Below are 18,188 nucleotides of genomic sequence, written 5' to 3'. Positions count from 1 at the left end.
GGACGGAGGCTTGTCAGCAAGCCTTTGAGAAATTGAAGAAAGCCATGTGCGAGGCCCCGGTCTTAAGGGCCCCAGACTTTTCCAAGAAGTTCATTGTCCAGACAGATGCATCAGAACATGGCATTGGGGCAGTGTTATCGCAACTCAACGAAGAGGGTCTGGATCAACCCGTGGTCTTCCTATCCCGGAGACTACTTCCCAGGGAACAGAAGTGGAGTGCAATAGAGCGTGAAGCCTTTGCAGTGGTATGGGCTCTGAAGAAGTTGCGGCCATACCTGTTTGGCTCGCACTTCCTGGTTCAGACCGACCACAGACCCCTTCGTTGGCTGATGCAAATGAAGGGGGAGAATCCCAAGTTGTTGAGGTGGTCTATTTCCCTACAGGGGATGGACTTTCAGGTGGAACATCGGCCTGGAGTGGACCACGCCAATGCAGACGGTCTCTCAAGGTATTTCCGCCTTAGTGATGAGAACTCCCAAGGGGTTGGGTAGCTCTCCCCACTTTCAGCTGGGGGGGACGCGTGTTAGACCTGTCAGCCCTTTGGGTGGTCCCTCCTCATCATTATTTATTTTGTCCCACTTTTGCCTCAAACCCAGTTTGAATTTTTCCTTTTTGGGAACCACCAGACTTTTTCGTGTTGCTGCAGATTCAGGGAGCCATTTTAGCTACCCCTGAAACTTCTGTCTGAGGGCCTGGAGCACAAAATGGTGGCCACCTGTGACATCACCAGCATCCACTGGAACATACCAGCACCTTCCAGAACATTCCAGGAGATTCCAGAACCCTGTGACCGTTGGAGGCGGTTTAGAATGTTGGGAGGTTAAGACAGAGTGTTGGCAGTTGGAGCTGGCAGTTGGCACCTGACTGGTGAAGAGAGAGGAGCACAACAGTGAAGGAGGAAGGAGTGAAGCGGCAGGGGTGGAAACTTGTGCCGGGAGTGGGGTCCATAAACCCACCCTTGATACTTGTCCCTACTGATGGATCCCAGCCTATAGCCCTGTGTGGGAAGAAGACAGAAGAAACTTATCCTAAGGACCTGGACAGCAGGAACAGGCCTTAGAACCAAGAAAACAGCAAGATTCTGACCTGAGAACTGGTTTCCCTGGAGTCCGGCGTCGAGTAGCCTGAAGACCTGGAGCCCGAGGTGGAGAAGCGGCGCTGACTGAAGTAGCAGACGTCGTACCCGGAGCCGCCTGAGGTCGTGAGAGGGCGCCGACGGAGGTCGTGAGGAATACCAGAGGTCGAGGAGGAAGTGAACCGAGGTCGAGCGAGCGGCGTCATCGGAGGAGTGAAGTCCGCCCTCCGGAGTCGTCGGAGACCGAGGTAGAGGAGCACCGGAGGTCGGGAGTGAGGATCGCACTCCGGAGTCGCCCGGAGCCTGTGAGGAGGAGCACCGGAGGTCGGGGGTGAGGATCGCACCCCGGAGTCGCCGGAAGTCGACATCGAGGCCAGGCCGGCCGACGTCATCGGAGCCGAGAGCGCCATCGGACCGGAGCCGCCCGAAGTCGACATCGTGAAGAGACTGCCCGACGCCGTCGAATCGGAGGTCGAGATCGAACCGAGGCCACCGACATCGGACCGGAACCGCCTGCCGGCGTCGTCAAAGAACTGACATTGTGCCGAGGCCGCCGAGACCGAACCGGAACCGCCTCACGGCGTCGACACGACTCCAGCGGCGTCGGAACATCAGAAAAAGGGCAGTAAGTGGAGTAGAGGGCGCCTAAGGCCCTGTGGAGACCTGAGAGACTGCTCTAAGGGGCTAGGGAGGTGCTGAAACCAACCTGACTGTGCAAGGGGTGAACTGGGACTAACCTAGAGAGGTTGTGTGGAGAGAGAAAGCCAGGGCACTGGTATTCCCCCCTTGGATCTACCTCAGATTAGGCCTCAGCCTTGTCCCAGCCAGGGAGTAGCCCCCCTCAAGCCTTCCACAACCCTACAAGCTGTGCCTGGGCCCTATCAGCCCTTAAGAATTGAAGTGTCATCTGATTATATGAGGGTTGCGGTATACTTTTAATTATTTATTGGGGATACTGTATTTATTGAGTTTTTACCTATTTATTGCTGCACTATATTTATAGGTCCACAGGACTTGTTGGTGTGCAATATTTATTGGTACAGTATTTATTGCCTCAAAGTATTTAATTGTCTGTATATATTGCACTTGTATTTATGCCCTGTTATTTATGATCACCCCTATTTATTTCATCAAACAGCCAATATTTATTTGACCTGCACTAATTGAAACTTGTATATTGTGATTGTCTTATTTATTTTTCCAATCAGCAACTAAGAGAAAAAGATAAAGAAAGAATATTTTCATATTTTTTACGCTGTAGAGTCGTTTTTGGAACGGATGCACGCATGGTTATTGTATGGGTATATTGTATGCTTAGCACTGCGCCTGTTTCCTGACCACTCGAGCCAAGCTACCACAGTGTGTTCGGGGAGTCCACCACCACCCTGCGGAGTGGGAGTGGGCTGTTTCCAACAATTAGTCAAGTCTGTCACGTGTTGGGTGTTACTCATATACGAATAGGCGCCTATCACACCCAAACCGACAGTTTGGTTGAACGATATAATGACACCTTGAAAAACACTTTAATGGTCCCAAGATAAGGAATATATATATAATTTATAATTTTTCTTTTCTCTTCTGATACTATTATTTTCTCATATATGGTTCGGAGAAAAGAAGGGAACATAAAGAAGGGGCGCTTTTAATCTTTTATATCTAGTGAATGGCAGATCAGTCACACAATAACATTCAGTTGCCTTCACTGGGACACTACTTCTTTTCCAACCTAACTACTAGAGGTGTTGATGACAAAGAATTTTAGTTATTATCTCTAGAATTGTTACTTACTGCTTGTTCATTGTTTCCGCCGAGATTCCGGGTAACACAGCTACACCTGAAGACCTAGAAGGAGAAAGGGAGACAACAGAAAATCAATACTTGAAGACGTTTTCATTAACATTTCCGTACATAAATATCGCAATACTTTGGAAAAAAAGACACCACTGAGAAACAAACTAAGCCTCCTCGCCTTTACATCTGGCGCAGTCTCCCAAAAGTATCACAAGTGGTGTAAGAAGTGGGATCTGGAAGTATGGAGGTGGTGGTGAACAAGATCGTTGAGAGCCATCAGAAGCTGGAGCAGGCGATGGAAAAATTTCTCAGTACAGCAGCGGAAGATCGTGAAGCAACATACAATGCCCTGACAACATTATATACGACGCAGGACACAGCCCTTGGAAGACTGGCTGATACTCTGGGACAACAGAGGGGGCTTACCACGTTGCCCTCAGTGGTTCTGCAAAACATATGTAAGTGGATAGGGTCCATATTTTTTCTTTAACAATTTCGAGAGCATGGAACAGGTCGCAGCCTGGCCGGCTGATGGATGCAAGCAATATCTAAATCCTTTGTTAAAGGGGGTGTTACAATCCATCTGCCAGGCTTCAAATCCTCAGAGTACTACTCTCTATACTGAGAAAAAAAGAACATTCTGGAGCGATTTGGCGTTGAAGATGAAACTTATTGAATAAAATTGCATCATCTTAAAGATCGAGACGAACAAACACCCAGGGTATTGTATTACAGGGTGAAAGAATTAACTGACCGTTGGTTAAAACCCCTCACAGCAACCAAGGAGGGCATAATGGAAAATATACATGGAGCAATACATCACCTCCATCATCCTACCATACAGGAATGGGTAACACAGCATACCCATCTGACTCTAGAACAAGTTGTTGAAATAGCTATTGCCTATAGTCGAGCTCAGGAACTACAAAAAGGGAGGCATGAGTCAAACTAGAGAAGACCACGTTCAGTACCTGTTAGTAATCCTCCTCCCCCTTTGAAGAAAAAACCTGAACTTGTGACTTTATTACCTGGTCCTGTAGTACAGACTCCTATGTCTCGACCAAGAGGTTTCTAATGTGAAAGGTAAGGACATAAAGCGCGATTCTGCCCTCAAAAGGCAGAGCTCATGGAAACAGGAATGACTCAGGTCCTATATAATAATGCTGCAAGGAAACATCTCCTTTACCATTGTCAGGTATTCGTTAATGATGTACCAGTTACTGCATTGGTAGACACTGGATGTCTTCAAAGTGTGATGCAGTCCCAAGTCTTACCACATCCTGTATTCAGGATCATGAAATAGAGAATATTCAGTGTGTATATGGGGATAGTAAAAGATACCCTAAAGCAGAAATATGCCTGCAAAACAGTGATCTACCCATTGTTCCTCTCAAAGGGGGTCTCAAACCCAAATTTCCAGAACTTATGATCATAGGTAACGATTATCCTCATCTCAATTCCTTGGTGCAAGATACCTGCAAGGATGGAGATGATTTGTCAGCTTCTGATCCTTTCTCTCAAGTGGACAACTACGAATGTCAACCTGCCAAGCAGAGAAAAAGTAGAAAACAGCAAAGGGAGGAAAAAGGACAAATCCCTTTAAAGGTTTTTTCTACACAGGTGGAGGATTTTGTCTGGGCTAATGACTGCAATTTCAGGGCAGCTTCACAGGAGGATCCCTCATTCTACAAGGCCTGGCGTGTAGCAGCCGATCAGGAAGACCCGACAAAAGTATGTCCTCAATTCTATGTGCACAACGGGTTGTCGTACAGAAAAGGTGGCCCTAAGGATCCTGCCCAATTAGTGATCCCCACCCCTTTTAGGGATAAGTTCCTGTTCTTTGCCCACAGCCACCTTCTGGGAGGTCATTTTGGGAGGAAAGAAAACGAGCAGCCCATTTTAGATAAATTCTACTGGCCAGGTGTTTCTCAAAAAGTACAAAAATACTGCAAAGAATGTCCTGAATGCCAAAAGTTTATCAGATATAAACCGGCCACAGTACACATGATGCCATTACCCATAACAGATGTACCCTTCACCGGAGTGGGGATGGACATAATAGGCCTTCTTTTACCTTCTAGGAGTGGATATCGTTGTGTGTTAGTACTTAACTATGACAAGCGTTTCCCTGAAGCCATTGCTTTGCGTAATCCCAATACTATGAATGCTACTAAAGCCATGATGGACGTGTTCACTGCGGTGGGCTTGTCAAAGGAACATTTGACAGATCAAGGGACCCCTTTGTTTCCAAAATGAATAGTCAAGTCTGTCACGTGTTGGGTGTTACTCATATACGAATAGGTGCCTATCACACCCAAACTGACGGTTTGGTTGAGCGATATAAAGCCACCTTGAAAAACACTTTAATGGCCCCAAGATAAGGAATATATATATATAATTTATCTTTTTTCTTTTCTCTTCCGATACTATTATTTTCTCATATATGGTTCGGAGAAAAGAAGGGAACATAAAGAAGGGGCACTTTTAATCTTTTATATCTAGTGAATAGCAGATCAGTCACACAACAACATTCAGTTGCCTTCACTGGGACACTACTTCTTTTCCAACCTAACTACTAGAGGTGTTGATGACAAAGAATTTTAGTTATTATCTCTAGAATTTTTACTTACTGCTTGTTTATTGTTTCCGCCGAGATTCCGGGTAACACAGCTACACCTGAAGACCTAGAAGGAGAAAGGGAGACAACAGAAAATCAATACTTGAAGACGTTTTCATTAACATTTACGTACATAAATATCGCAATACTTTGGAAAAAAAGACACCACTGAGAAACAAACTAAGCCTCCTCGCCTTTACATCTGGCGCAGTCTCACAAAAGTATCACAAGTGGTGTCAGAAGTGGGATCTGGAAACATGGAGGTGGTGGTGAACAAGATCGCTGAGAGCCATCAGAAGCTGGAGCAGGCGATGGAAAAATTCCTCAGTACAGCAGCGGAAGATCGTGAAGCAACATACAATGCCCTGACAACATTATATACGACGCAGGACACAGCCCTTGGAAGATTGGCTGATACTCTGGGACAACAGAGGGGGCATACCACGTTGCCCTCAGTGGGTCTGCATAACATATGTAAGTGGAGAGGGTCCATATTTTTTCTTTAACAATTTCGAGAGCATGGAACAGGTCGCAGCCTGGCCGGCTGATGGATGGAAGCAATATCTAAATCCTTTGTTAAAGGAGGTGTTACAATCCATCTGCCAGGCTTCAAATCCTCAGGGCACTACTCCCTATACTGAGATAAAAAGAACATTCTGGAGCGATTTGGGGTTGACGGTGAAACTTATTGAATAAAAATGCATCATCTTAAAGATCGAGACGAACAAACACCCAGGGTATTGTATTACAGGGTGAAAGAAATAACTGACCGTTGGTTAAAAACCCTCACAGCAACCAAAGAGGGCATAATGGAAAATACACCTGGAGCAATACCTCCCCTCCATCATCCTACCGTACAGGAATGGGTAAAACAGCATACCCATCTGACTCTAGAACAAACTGTTGAAATAGCTATTGCCTATAGTCGAGCTCAGGAACTACAAAAAGGGAGGCATGAGTCAAACTGGAGAAGACCAAGTTTAGTACCTGTTAGTAACCCTCCTACCCCTTTGCAGAAAAAAACTGAACTTGTGACTTTATTGCCTGGTCCTGTAGTACAGACTCCTATGTCTCGACCAAGAGGTTTCTAAAGTGAAAGGTTTGGACATAAAGCGCGATTCTGCCCTCAAAAGGCAGAGCTCATGGAAACAGGAATGACTCAGGTCCTATATAATAATGTGGCAACGAAACGTCTCCCTTACCATTGCGAGGTATTCGTTAATGATGTACCAGTTAATGCGTTGATAGACACTGGATGTCTTCAAAGTGTGATGCAGTCCCAAGTCTTACCACATCCTGTAGTCAGGCTCATGAAATAGAGAATATTCAGTGTGTATATGAGGACAGTAAAAGATACCCTATAGCAGAAATATGCCTGCAAAACAGAGATCTACCCATTGTCCCTCTCAAAGGGGGTCTCAAACCCAAATTTCCAGAACTTATGATCATGGGTAACGATTATTCTCATCTCAATTCCTTGGTGCAAGATACCTGCAAGGATGGAGATGATTTGTCAGCTACTGCTCCTTTCTCTCAAGTGGACAACTACGAATGTCAACCTGCCAAGCAGAGAAAAAGTAGAAAACAGCAAAGGGAGGAAAAAGGACAAATCCCTTTAAAGGTTTTTTCTACACAGGTGGAGGATTTTGTCTGGGCTAATGACTGCAATTTAAGGGCAGCTTCACAGGAGGATCCCTCATTCTACAAGGCCTGGCGTGTAGCAGCCGATCCGGAAGACCCGACAAAAGTATGTCCTCAATTCTATGTGTACAACGGGTTGTCGTACAGAAAAGGTGGCCCTAAGGATCCTGCCCAATTAGTGATCCCCACCCCTTTTAGCGATAAGGTCCTGTCCTTGGCCCACAGCCACCTTCTGGGAGGTCATTTTGGGAGGAAAGAAAACCAGCAGCCCATTTTAGATAAATTCTACTGGCCAGGTGTTTCTCAACAAGTACAAAAATACTGGAAAGAATGTCCTAAATGTGAAAAGTTTATCGGATATAAACCGGCCACAGTACACATGATGCCATTGCCCATAACAGATGTACCCTTCACCGGAGTGGGGATGGAGATAATAGGCTATCTTTTACCTTCTAGGAGTGGATATCGTTGTGTGTTAGTACTTAACTATGCCAAGCGTTTTCCTGAAGCCATTGCTTTGCATAATCCCAATACTATGAATGCGGCTAAAGCCATGATGGATGTGTTAGCTGGGGTGGGCTTGTCAAAGAAAAATTTGACAGATCAAGGGACCCCTTTGTTTCCAAAATGATTAGTCAAGTCTGTCACGTGTTGGGTGTTACTCATATACGAATAGGCGCCTATCACACCCAAACCGACAGTTTGGTTGAACGATATAATGACAACTTGAAAAACACTTTAATGGTCCCAAGATAAGGAATATATATATAATTTATAATTTTTCTTTTCTCTTCTGATACTATTATTTTCTCATATATGGTTCGGAGAAAAGAAGGGAACATAAAGAAGGGGCGCTTTTAATCTTTTATATCTAGTGAATGGCAGATCAGTCACACAATAACATTCAGTTGCCTTCACTGGGACACTACTTCTTTTCCAACCTAACTACTAGAGGTGTTGATGACAAAGAATTTTAGTTATTATCTCTAGAATTGTTACTTACTGCTTGTTCATTGTTTCCGCCGAGATTCCGGGTAACACAGCTACACCTGAAGACCTAGAAGGAGAAAGGGAGACAACAGAAAATCAATACTTGAAGACGTTTTCATTAACATTTCTGTACATAAATATCGCAATACTTTGGAAAAAAAGACACCACTGAGAAACAAACTAAGCCTCCTCGCCTTTACATCTGGCGCAGTCTCCCAAAAGTATCACAAGTGGTGTAAGAAGTGGGATCTGGAAGTATGGAGGTGGTGGTGAACAAGATCGTTGAGAGCCATCAGAAGCTGGAGCAGGCGATGGAAAAATTTCTCAGTACAGCAGCGGAAGATCGTGAAGCAACATACAATGCCCTGACAACATTATATACGACGCAGGACACAGCCCTTGGAAGACTGGCTGATACTCTGGGACAACAGAGGGGGCTTACCACGTTGCCCTCAGTGGTTCTGCAAAACATATGTAAGTGGAGAGGGTCCATATTTTTTCTTTAACAATTTCGAGAGCATGGAACAGGTCGCAGCCTGGCCGGCTGATGGATGCAAGCAATATCTAAATCCTTTGTTAAAGGGGGTGTTACAATCCATCTGCCAGGCTTCAAATCCTCAGAGTACTACTCTCTATACTGAGAAAAAAAGAACATTCTGGAGCGATTTGGCGTTGAAGATGAAACTTATTGAATAAAATTGCATCATCTTAAAGATCGAGACGAACAAACACCCAGGGTATTGTATTACAGGGTGAAAGAATTAACTGACCGTTGGTTAAAACCCCTCACAGCAACCAAGGAGGGCATAATGGAAAATATACATGGAGCAATACATCACCTCCATCATCCTACCATACAGGAATGGGTAACACAGCATACCCATCTGACTCTAGAACAAGTTGTTGAAATAGCTATTGCCTATAGTCGAGCTCAGGAACTACAAAAAGGGAGGCATGAGTCAAACTAGAGAAGACCACGTTCAGTACCTGTTAGTAATCCTCCTCCCCCTTTGAAGAAAAAACCTGAACTTGTGACTTTATTACCTGGTCCTGTAGTACAGACTCCTATGTCTCGACCAAGAGGTTTCTAATGTGAAAGGTAAGGACATAAAGCGCGATTCTGCCCTCAAAAGGCAGAGCTCATGGAAACAGGAATGACTCAGGTCCTATATAATAATGCTGCAAGGAAACATCTCCTTTACCATTGTCAGGTATTCGTTAATGATGTACCAGTTACTGCATTGGTAGACACTGGATGTCTTCAAAGTGTGATGCAGTCCCAAGTCTTACCACATCCTGTATTCAGGATCATGAAATAGAGAATATTCAGTGTGTATATGGGGATAGTAAAAGATACCCTAAAGCAGAAATATGCCTGCAAAACAGTGATCTACCCATTGTTCCTCTCAAAGGGGGTCTCAAACCCAAATTTCCAGAACTTATGATCATAGGTAACGATTATCCTCATCTCAATTCCTTGGTGCAAGATACCTGCAAGGATGGAGATGATTTGTCAGCTTCTGATCCTTTCTCTCAAGTGGACAACTACGAATGTCAACCTGCCAAGCAGAGAAAAAGTAGAAAACAGCAAAGGGAGGAAAAAGGACAAATCCCTTTAAAGGTTTTTTCTACACAGGTGGAGGATTTTGTCTGGGCTAATGACTGCAATTTCAGGGCAGCTTCACAGGAGGATCCCTCATTCTACAAGGCCTGGCGTGTAGCAGCCGATCAGGAAGACCCGACAAAAGTATGTCCTCAATTCTATGTGCACAACGGGTTGTCGTACAGAAAAGGTGGCCCTAAGGATCCTGCCCAATTAGTGATCCCCACCCCTTTTAGGGATAAGTTCCTGTTCTTTGCCCACAGCCACCTTCTGGGAGGTCATTTTGGGAGGAAAGAAAACGAGCAGCCCATTTTAGATAAATTCTACTGGCCAGGTGTTTCTCAAAAAGTACAAAAATACTGCAAAGAATGTCCTGAATGCCAAAAGTTTATCAGATATAAACCGGCCACAGTACACATGATGCCATTACCCATAACAGATGTACCCTTCACCGGAGTGGGGATGGACATAATAGGCCTTCTTTTACCTTCTAGGAGTGGATATCGTTGTGTGTTAGTACTTAACTATGACAAGCGTTTCCCTGAAGCCATTGCTTTGCGTAATCCCAATACTATGAATGCTACTAAAGCCATGATGGACGTGTTCACTGCGGTGGGCTTGTCAAAGGAACATTTGACAGATCAAGGGACCCCTTTGTTTCCAAAATGAATAGTCAAGTCTGTCACGTGTTGGGTGTTACTCATATACGAATAGGTGCCTATCACACCCAAACTGACGGTTTGGTTGAGCGATATAAAGCCACCTTGAAAAACACTTTAATGGCCCCAAGATAAGGAATATATATATATAATTTATCTTTTTTCTTTTCTCTTCCGATACTATTATTTTCTCATATATGGTTCGGAGAAAAGAAGGGAACATAAAGAAGGGGCACTTTTAATCTTTTATATCTAGTGAATAGCAGATCAGTCACACAACAACATTCAGTTGCCTTCACTGGGACACTACTTCTTTTCCAACCTAACTACTAGAGGTGTTGATGACAAAGAATTTTAGTTATTATCTCTAGAATTTTTACTTACTGCTTGTTTATTGTTTCCGCCGAGATTCCGGGTAACACAGCTACACCTGAAGACCTAGAAGGAGAAAGGGAGACAACAGAAAATCAATACTTGAAGACGTTTTCATTAACATTTACGTACATAAATATCGCAATACTTTGGAAAAAAAGACACCACTGAGAAACAAACTAAGCCTCCTCGCCTTTACATCTGGCGCAGTCTCACAAAAGTATCACAAGTGGTGTCAGAAGTGGGATCTGGAAACATGGAGGTGGTGGTGAACAAGATCGCTGAGAGCCATCAGAAGCTGGAGCAGGCGATGGAAAAATTCCTCAGTACAGCAGCGGAAGATCGTGAAGCAACATACAATGCCCTGACAACATTATATACGACGCAGGACACAGCCCTTGGAAGATTGGCTGATACTCTGGGACAACAGAGGGGGCATACCACGTTGCCCTCAGTGGGTCTGCATAACATATGTAAGTGGAGAGGGTCCATATTTTTTCTTTAACAATTTCGAGAGCATGGAACAGGTCGCAGCCTGGCCGGCTGATGGATGGAAGCAATATCTAAATCCTTTGTTAAAGGAGGTGTTACAATCCATCTGCCAGGCTTCAAATCCTCAAGGCACTACTCCCTATACTAAGATAAAAAGAACATTCTGGAGCGATTTGGGGTTGACGGTGAAACTTATTGAATAAAAATGCATCATCTTAAAGATCGAGACGAACAAACACCCAGGGTATTGTATTACAGGGTGAAAGAAATAACTGACCGTTGGTTAAAAACCCTCACAGCAACCAAAGAGGGCATAATGGAAAATACACCTGGAGCAATACCTCCCCTCCATCATCCTACCGTACAGGAATGGGTAAAACAGCATACCCATCTGACTCTAGAACAAACTGTTGAAATAGCTATTGCCTATAGTCGAGCTCAGGAACTACAAAAAGGGAGGCATGAGTCAAACTGGAGAAGACCAAGTTTAGTACCTGTTAGTAACCCTCCTACCCCTTTGCAGAAAAAAACTGAACTTGTGACTTTATTGCCTGGTCCTGTAGTACAGACTCCTATGTCTCGACCAAGAGGTTTCTAAAGTGAAAGGTTTGGACATAAAGCGCGATTCTGCCCTCAAAAGGCAGAGCTCATGGAAACAGGAATGACTCAGGTCCTATATAATAATGTGGCAACGAAACGTCTCCCTTACCATTGCGAGGTATTCGTTAATGATGTACCAGTTAATGCGTTGATAGACACTGGATGTCTTCAAAGTGTGATGCAGTCCCAAGTCTTACCACATCCTGTAGTCAGGCTCATGAAATAGAGAATATTCAGTGTGTATATGAGGACAGTAAAAGATACCCTATAGCAGAAATATGCCTGCAAAACAGAGATCTACCCATTGTCCCTCTCAAAGGGGGTCTCGAACCCAAATTTCCAGAACTTATGATCATGGGTAACGATTATTCTCATCTCAATTCCTTGGTGCAAGATACCTGCAAGGATGGAGATGATTTGTCAGCTACTGCTCCTTTCTCTCAAGTGGACAACTACGAATGTCAACCTGCCAAGCAGAGAAAAAGTAGAAAACAGCAAAGGGAGGAAAAAGGACAAATCCCTTTAAAGGTTTTTTCTACACAGGTGGAGGATTTTGTCTGGGCTAATGACTGCAATTTAAGGGCAGCTTCACAGGAGGATCCCTCATTCTACAAGGCCTGGCGTGTAGCAGCCGATCCGGAAGACCCGACAAAAGTATGTCCTCAATTCTATGTGTACAACGGGTTGTCGTACAGAAAAGGTGGCCCTAAGGATCCTGCCCAATTAGTGATCCCCACCCCTTTTAGCGATAAGGTCCTGTCCTTGGCCCACAGCCACCTTCTGGGAGGTCATTTTGGGAGGAAAGAAAACCAGCAGCCCATTTTAGATAAATTCTACTGGCCAGGTGTTTCTCAACAAGTACAAAAATACTGGAAAGAATGTCCTAAATGTGAAAAGTTTATCGGATATAAACCGGCCACAGTACACATGATGCCATTGCCCATAACAGATGTACCCTTCACCGGAGTGGGGATGGAGATAATAGGCTATCTTTTACCTTCTAGGAGTGGATATCGTTGTGTGTTAGTACTTAACTATGCCAAGCGTTTTCCTGAAGCCATTGCTTTGCATAATCCCAATACTATGAATGCGGCTAAAGCCATGATGGATGTGTTAGCTGGGGTGGGCTTGTCAAAGAAAAATTTGACAGATCAAGGGACCCCTTTGTTTCCAAAATGATTAGTCAAGTCTGTCACGTGTTGGGTGTTACTCATATACGAATAGGCGCCTATCACACCCAAACCGACAGTTTGGTTGAACGATATAATGACAACTTGAAAAACACTTTAATGGTCCCAAGATAAGGAATATATATATAATTTATAATTTTTCTTTTCTCTTCTGATACTATTATTTTCTCATATATGGTTCGGAGAAAAGAAGGGAACATAAAGAAGGGGCGCTTTTAATCTTTTATATCTAGTGAATGGCAGATCAGTCACACAATAACATTCAGTTGCCTTCACTGGGACACTACTTCTTTTCCAACCTAACTACTAGAGGTGTTGATGACAAAGAATTTTAGTTATTATCTCTAGAATTGTTACTTACTGCTTGTTCATTGTTTCCGCCGAGATTCCGGGTAACACAGCTACACCTGAAGACCTAGAAGGAGAAAGGGAGACAACAGAAAATCAATACTTGAAGACGTTTTCATTAACATTTCCGTACATAAATATCGCAATACTTTGGAAAAAAAGACACCACTGAGAAACAAACTAAGCCTCCTCGCCTTTACATCTGGCGCAGTCTCCCAAAAGTATCACAAGTGGTGTAAGAAGTGGGATCTGGAAGTATGGAGGTGGTGGTGAACAAGATCGTTGAGAGCCATCAGAAGCTGGAGCAGGCGATGGAAAAATTTCTCAGTACAGCAGCGGAAGATCGTGAAGCAACATACAATGCCCTGACAACATTATATACGACGCAGGACACAGCCCTTGGAAGACTGGCTGATACTCTGGGACAACAGAGGGGGCTTACCACGTTGCCCTCAGTGGTTCTGCAAAACATATGTAAGTGGAGAGGGTCCATATTTTTTCTTTAACAATTTCGAGAGCATGGAACAGGTCGCAGCCTGGCCGGCTGATGGATGCAAGCAATATCTAAATCCTTTGTTAAAGGGGGTGTTACAATCCATCTGCCAGGCTTCAAATCCTCAGAGTACTACTCTCTATACTGAGAAAAAAAGAACATTCTGGAGCGATTTGGCGTTGAAGATGAAACTTATTGAATAAAATTGCATCATCTTAAAGATCGAGACGAACAAACACCCAGGGTATTGTATTACAGGGTGAAAGAATTAACTGACCGTTGGTTAAAACCCCTCACAGCAACCAAGGAGGGCATAATGGAAAATATACATGGAGCAATACATCACCTCCATCATCCTACCATACAGGAATGGGTAACACAGCATACCCATCTGACTCTAGAACAAGTTGTTGAAATAGCTATTGCCTATAGTCGAGCTCAGGAACTACAAAAAGGGAGGCATGAGTCAAACTAGAGAAGACCACGTTCAGTACCTGTTAGTAATCCTCCTCCCCCTTTGAAGAAAAAACCTGAACTTGTGACTTTATTACCTGGTCCTGTAGTACAGACTCCTATGTCTCGACCAAGAGGTTTCTAATGTGAAAGGTAAGGACATAAAGCGCGATTCTGCCCTCAAAAGGCAGAGCTCATGGAAACAGGAATGACTCAGGTCCTATATAATAATGCTGCAAGGAAACATCTCCTTTACCATTGTCAGGTATTCGTTAATGATGTACCAGTTACTGCATTGGTAGACACTGGATGTCTTCAAAGTGTGATGCAGTCCCAAGTCTTACCACATCCTGTATTCAGGATCATGAAATAGAGAATATTCAGTGTGTATATGGGGATAGTAAAAGATACCCTAAAGCAGAAATATGCCTGCAAAACAGTGATCTACCCATTGTTCCTCTCAAAGGGGGTCTCAAACCCAAATTTCCAGAACTTATGATCATAGGTAACGATTATCCTCATCTCAATTCCTTGGTGCAAGATACCTGCAAGGATGGAGATGATTTGTCAGCTTCTGATCCTTTCTCTCAAGTGGACAACTACGAATGTCAACCTGCCAAGCAGAGAAAAAGTAGAAAACAGCAAAGGGAGGAAAAAGGACAAATCCCTTTAAAGGTTTTTTCTACACAGGTGGAGGATTTTGTCTGGGCTAATGACTGCAATTTCAGGGCAGCTTCACAGGAGGATCCCTCATTCTACAAGGCCTGGCGTGTAGCAGCCGATCAGGAAGACCCGACAAAAGTATGTCCTCAATTCTATGTGCACAACGGGTTGTCGTACAGAAAAGGTGGCCCTAAGGATCCTGCCCAATTAGTGATCCCCACCCCTTTTAGGGATAAGTTCCTGTTCTTTGCCCACAGCCACCTTCTGGGAGGTCATTTTGGGAGGAAAGAAAACGAGCAGCCCATTTTAGATAAATTCTACTGGCCAGGTGTTTCTCAAAAAGTACAAAAATACTGCAAAGAATGTCCTGAATGCCAAAAGTTTATCAGATATAAACCGGCCACAGTACACATGATGCCATTACCCATAACAGATGTACCCTTCACCGGAGTGGGGATGGACATAATAGGCCTTCTTTTACCTTCTAGGAGTGGATATCGTTGTGTGTTAGTACTTAACTATGACAAGCGTTTCCCTGAAGCCATTGCTTTGCGTAATCCCAATACTATGAATGCTACTAAAGCCATGATGGACGTGTTCACTGCGGTGGGCTTGTCAAAGGAACATTTGACAGATCAAGGGACCCCTTTGTTTCCAAAATGAATAGTCAAGTCTGTCACGTGTTGGGTGTTACTCATATACGAATAGGTGCCTATCACACCCAAACTGACGGTTTGGTTGAGCGATATAAAGCCACCTTGAAAAACACTTTAATGGCCCCAAGATAAGGAATATATATATATAATTTATCTTTTTTCTTTTCTCTTCCGATACTATTATTTTCTCATATATGGTTCGGAGAAAAGAAGGGAACATAAAGAAGGGGCACTTTTAATCTTTTATATCTAGTGAATAGCAGATCAGTCACACAACAACATTCAGTTGCCTTCACTGGGACACTACTTCTTTTCCAACCTAACTACTAGAGGTGTTGATGACAAAGAATTTTAGTTATTATCTCTAGAATTTTTACTTACTGCTTGTTTATTGTTTCCGCCGAGATTCCGGGTAACACAGCTACACCTGAAGACCTAGAAGGAGAAAGGGAGACAACAGAAAATCAATACTTGAAGACGTTTTCATTAACATTTACGTACATAAATATCGCAATACTTTGGAAAAAAAGACACCACTGAGAAACAAACTAAGCCTCCTCGCCTTTACATCTGGCGCAGTCTCACAAAAGTATCACAAGTGGTGTCAGAAGTGGGATCTGGAAACATGGAGGTGGTGGTGAACAAGATCGCTGAGAGCCATCAGAAGCTGGAGCAGGCGATGGAAAAATTCCTCAGTACAGCAGCGGAAGATCATGAAGCAACATACAATGCCCTGACAACATTATATACGACGCAGGACACAGCCCTTGGAAGATTGGCTGATACTCTGGGACAACAGAGGGGGCATACCACGTTGCCCTCAGTGGGTCTGCATAACATATGTAAGTGGAGAGGGTCCATATTTTTTCTTTAACAATTTCGAGAGCATGGAACAGGTCGCAGCCTTGCCGGCTGATGGATGGAAGCAATATCTAAATCCTTTGTTAAAGGAGGTGTTACAATCCATCTGCCAGGCTTCAAATCCTCAGGGCACTACTCCCTATACTGAGATAAAAAGAACATTCTGGAGCGATTTGGGGTTGACGGTGAAACTTATTGAATAAAAATGCATCATCTTAAAGATCGAGACGAACAAACACCCAGGGTATTGTATTACAGGGTGAAAGAATTAACTGACCGTTGGTTAAAAACCCTCACAGCAACCAAAGAGGGCATAATGGAAAATACACCTGGAGCAATACCTCACCTCCATCATCCTACCATACAGGAATGGGTAACCCAGCATACCCATCTGACTCTAGAACAAACTGTTGAAATAGCTATTGCCTATAGTCGAGCTCAGGAACTACAAAAAGGGAGGCAGGCGTCAAACTGGAGAAGACCAAGTTTAGTACCTGTTAGTAACCCTCCTCCCCCTTTGCAGAAAAAAACTGAACTTGTGACTTTATTGCCTGGTCCTGTAGTACAGACTCCTATGTCTCGACCAAGAGGTTTCTAAAGTGAAAGGTTTGGACATAAAGCGCGATTCTGCCCTCAAAAGGCAGAGCTCATGGAAACAGGAATGACTCAGGTCCTATATAATAATGTGGCAATGAAACGTCTCCCTTACCATTGCGAGGTATTCGTTAATGATGTACCAGTTAATGCGTTGGTAGACACTGGATGTCTTCAAAGTGTGATGCAGTCCCAAGTCTTACCACATCCTGTAGTCAGGCTCATGAAATAGAGAATATTCAGTGTGTATATGAGGACAGTAAAAGATACCCTATAGCAGAAATATGCCTGCAAAACAGAGATCTACCCATTGTCCCTCTCAAAGGGGGTCTCGAACCCAAATTTCCAGAACTTATGATCATGGGTAACGATTATTCTCATCTCAATTCCTTGGTGCAAGATACCTGCAAGGATGGAGATGATTTGTCAGCTACTGCTCCTTTCTCTCAAGTGGACAACTACGAATGTCAACCTGCCAAGCAGAGAAAAAGTAGAAAACAGCAAAGGGAGGAAAAAGGACAAATCCCTTTAAAGGTTTTTTCTACACAGGTGAAGGATTTTGTCTGGGCTAATGACTGCAATTTCAGGGCAGCTTCACAGGAGGGTCCCTCATTCTACAAGGCCTGGCGTGTAGCAGCCGATCCGGAAGACCCGACAAAAGTATGTCCTCAATTCTATGTGCACAACGGGTTGTCGTACAGAAAAGGTGGCCCTAAGGATCCTGCCCAATTAGTGATCCCCACCCCTTTTAGCGATAAGGTCCTGTCCTTGGCCCACAGCCACCTTCTGGGAGGTCATTTTGGGAGGAAAGAAAACGAGCAGCCCATTTTAGATAAATTCTACTGGCCAGGTGTTTCTCAACAAGTACAAAAATACTGGAAAGAATGTCCTAAATGTGAAAAGTTTATCGGATATAAACCGGCCACAGTACACATGATGCCATTGCCCATAACAGATGTACCCTTCACCGGAGTGGGGATGGAGATAATAGGCTATCTTTTACCTTCTGGGAGTGGATATCGTTGTGTGTTAGTACTTAACTATGCCAAGCGTTTTCCTGAAGCCATTGCTTTGCATAATCCCAATACTA

The 18,188-nt window shown here is 43.9% G+C and overlaps 1 protein-coding gene across 9 annotated transcripts in view; it reads right to left on the bottom strand.

Annotated features, from left to right (window-relative positions):
* Positions 1 to 18,188, bottom strand: part of LRRC34 (leucine rich repeat containing 34) — a 341,237-nt gene that overhangs the window by 221,108 nt on the left and 101,941 nt on the right. For 2 of the 9 annotated variants that reach the window (XM_085633736.1, XM_085633739.1), the window contains exons 7-12: positions 16,025 to 16,078; positions 13,392 to 13,445; positions 10,761 to 10,814; positions 8,128 to 8,181; positions 5,497 to 5,550; positions 2,864 to 2,917 (exon numbers count right to left, since the gene is read on the bottom strand). The exons of 1 other annotated variant lie outside the window; for it this stretch is intronic. In XM_085633736.1, coding sequence (XP_085489862.1) covers positions 2,864 to 2,917; positions 5,497 to 5,550; positions 8,128 to 8,181; positions 10,761 to 10,814; positions 13,392 to 13,445; positions 16,025 to 16,078 — 324 coding nt within the window. The remainder of the gene's footprint in view (positions 1 to 2,863; positions 2,918 to 5,496; positions 5,551 to 8,127; positions 8,182 to 10,760; positions 10,815 to 13,391; positions 13,446 to 16,024; positions 16,079 to 18,188) is intronic. 6 more of the 9 variants (XM_085633737.1, XM_085633738.1, XM_085633740.1 and 3 more) reach the window with 6 other exon arrangements.

Source organism: Triturus cristatus, chromosome 11, assembly GCF_964204655.1.
Source record: "Triturus cristatus chromosome 11, aTriCri1.1, whole genome shotgun sequence".
Classification (NCBI taxonomy): Eukaryota; Metazoa; Chordata; class Amphibia; order Caudata; family Salamandridae; genus Triturus; species Triturus cristatus.
Note: the sequence above shows the minus strand (reverse complement) of the source record. Positions and strands in the feature narration are given on the sequence as shown.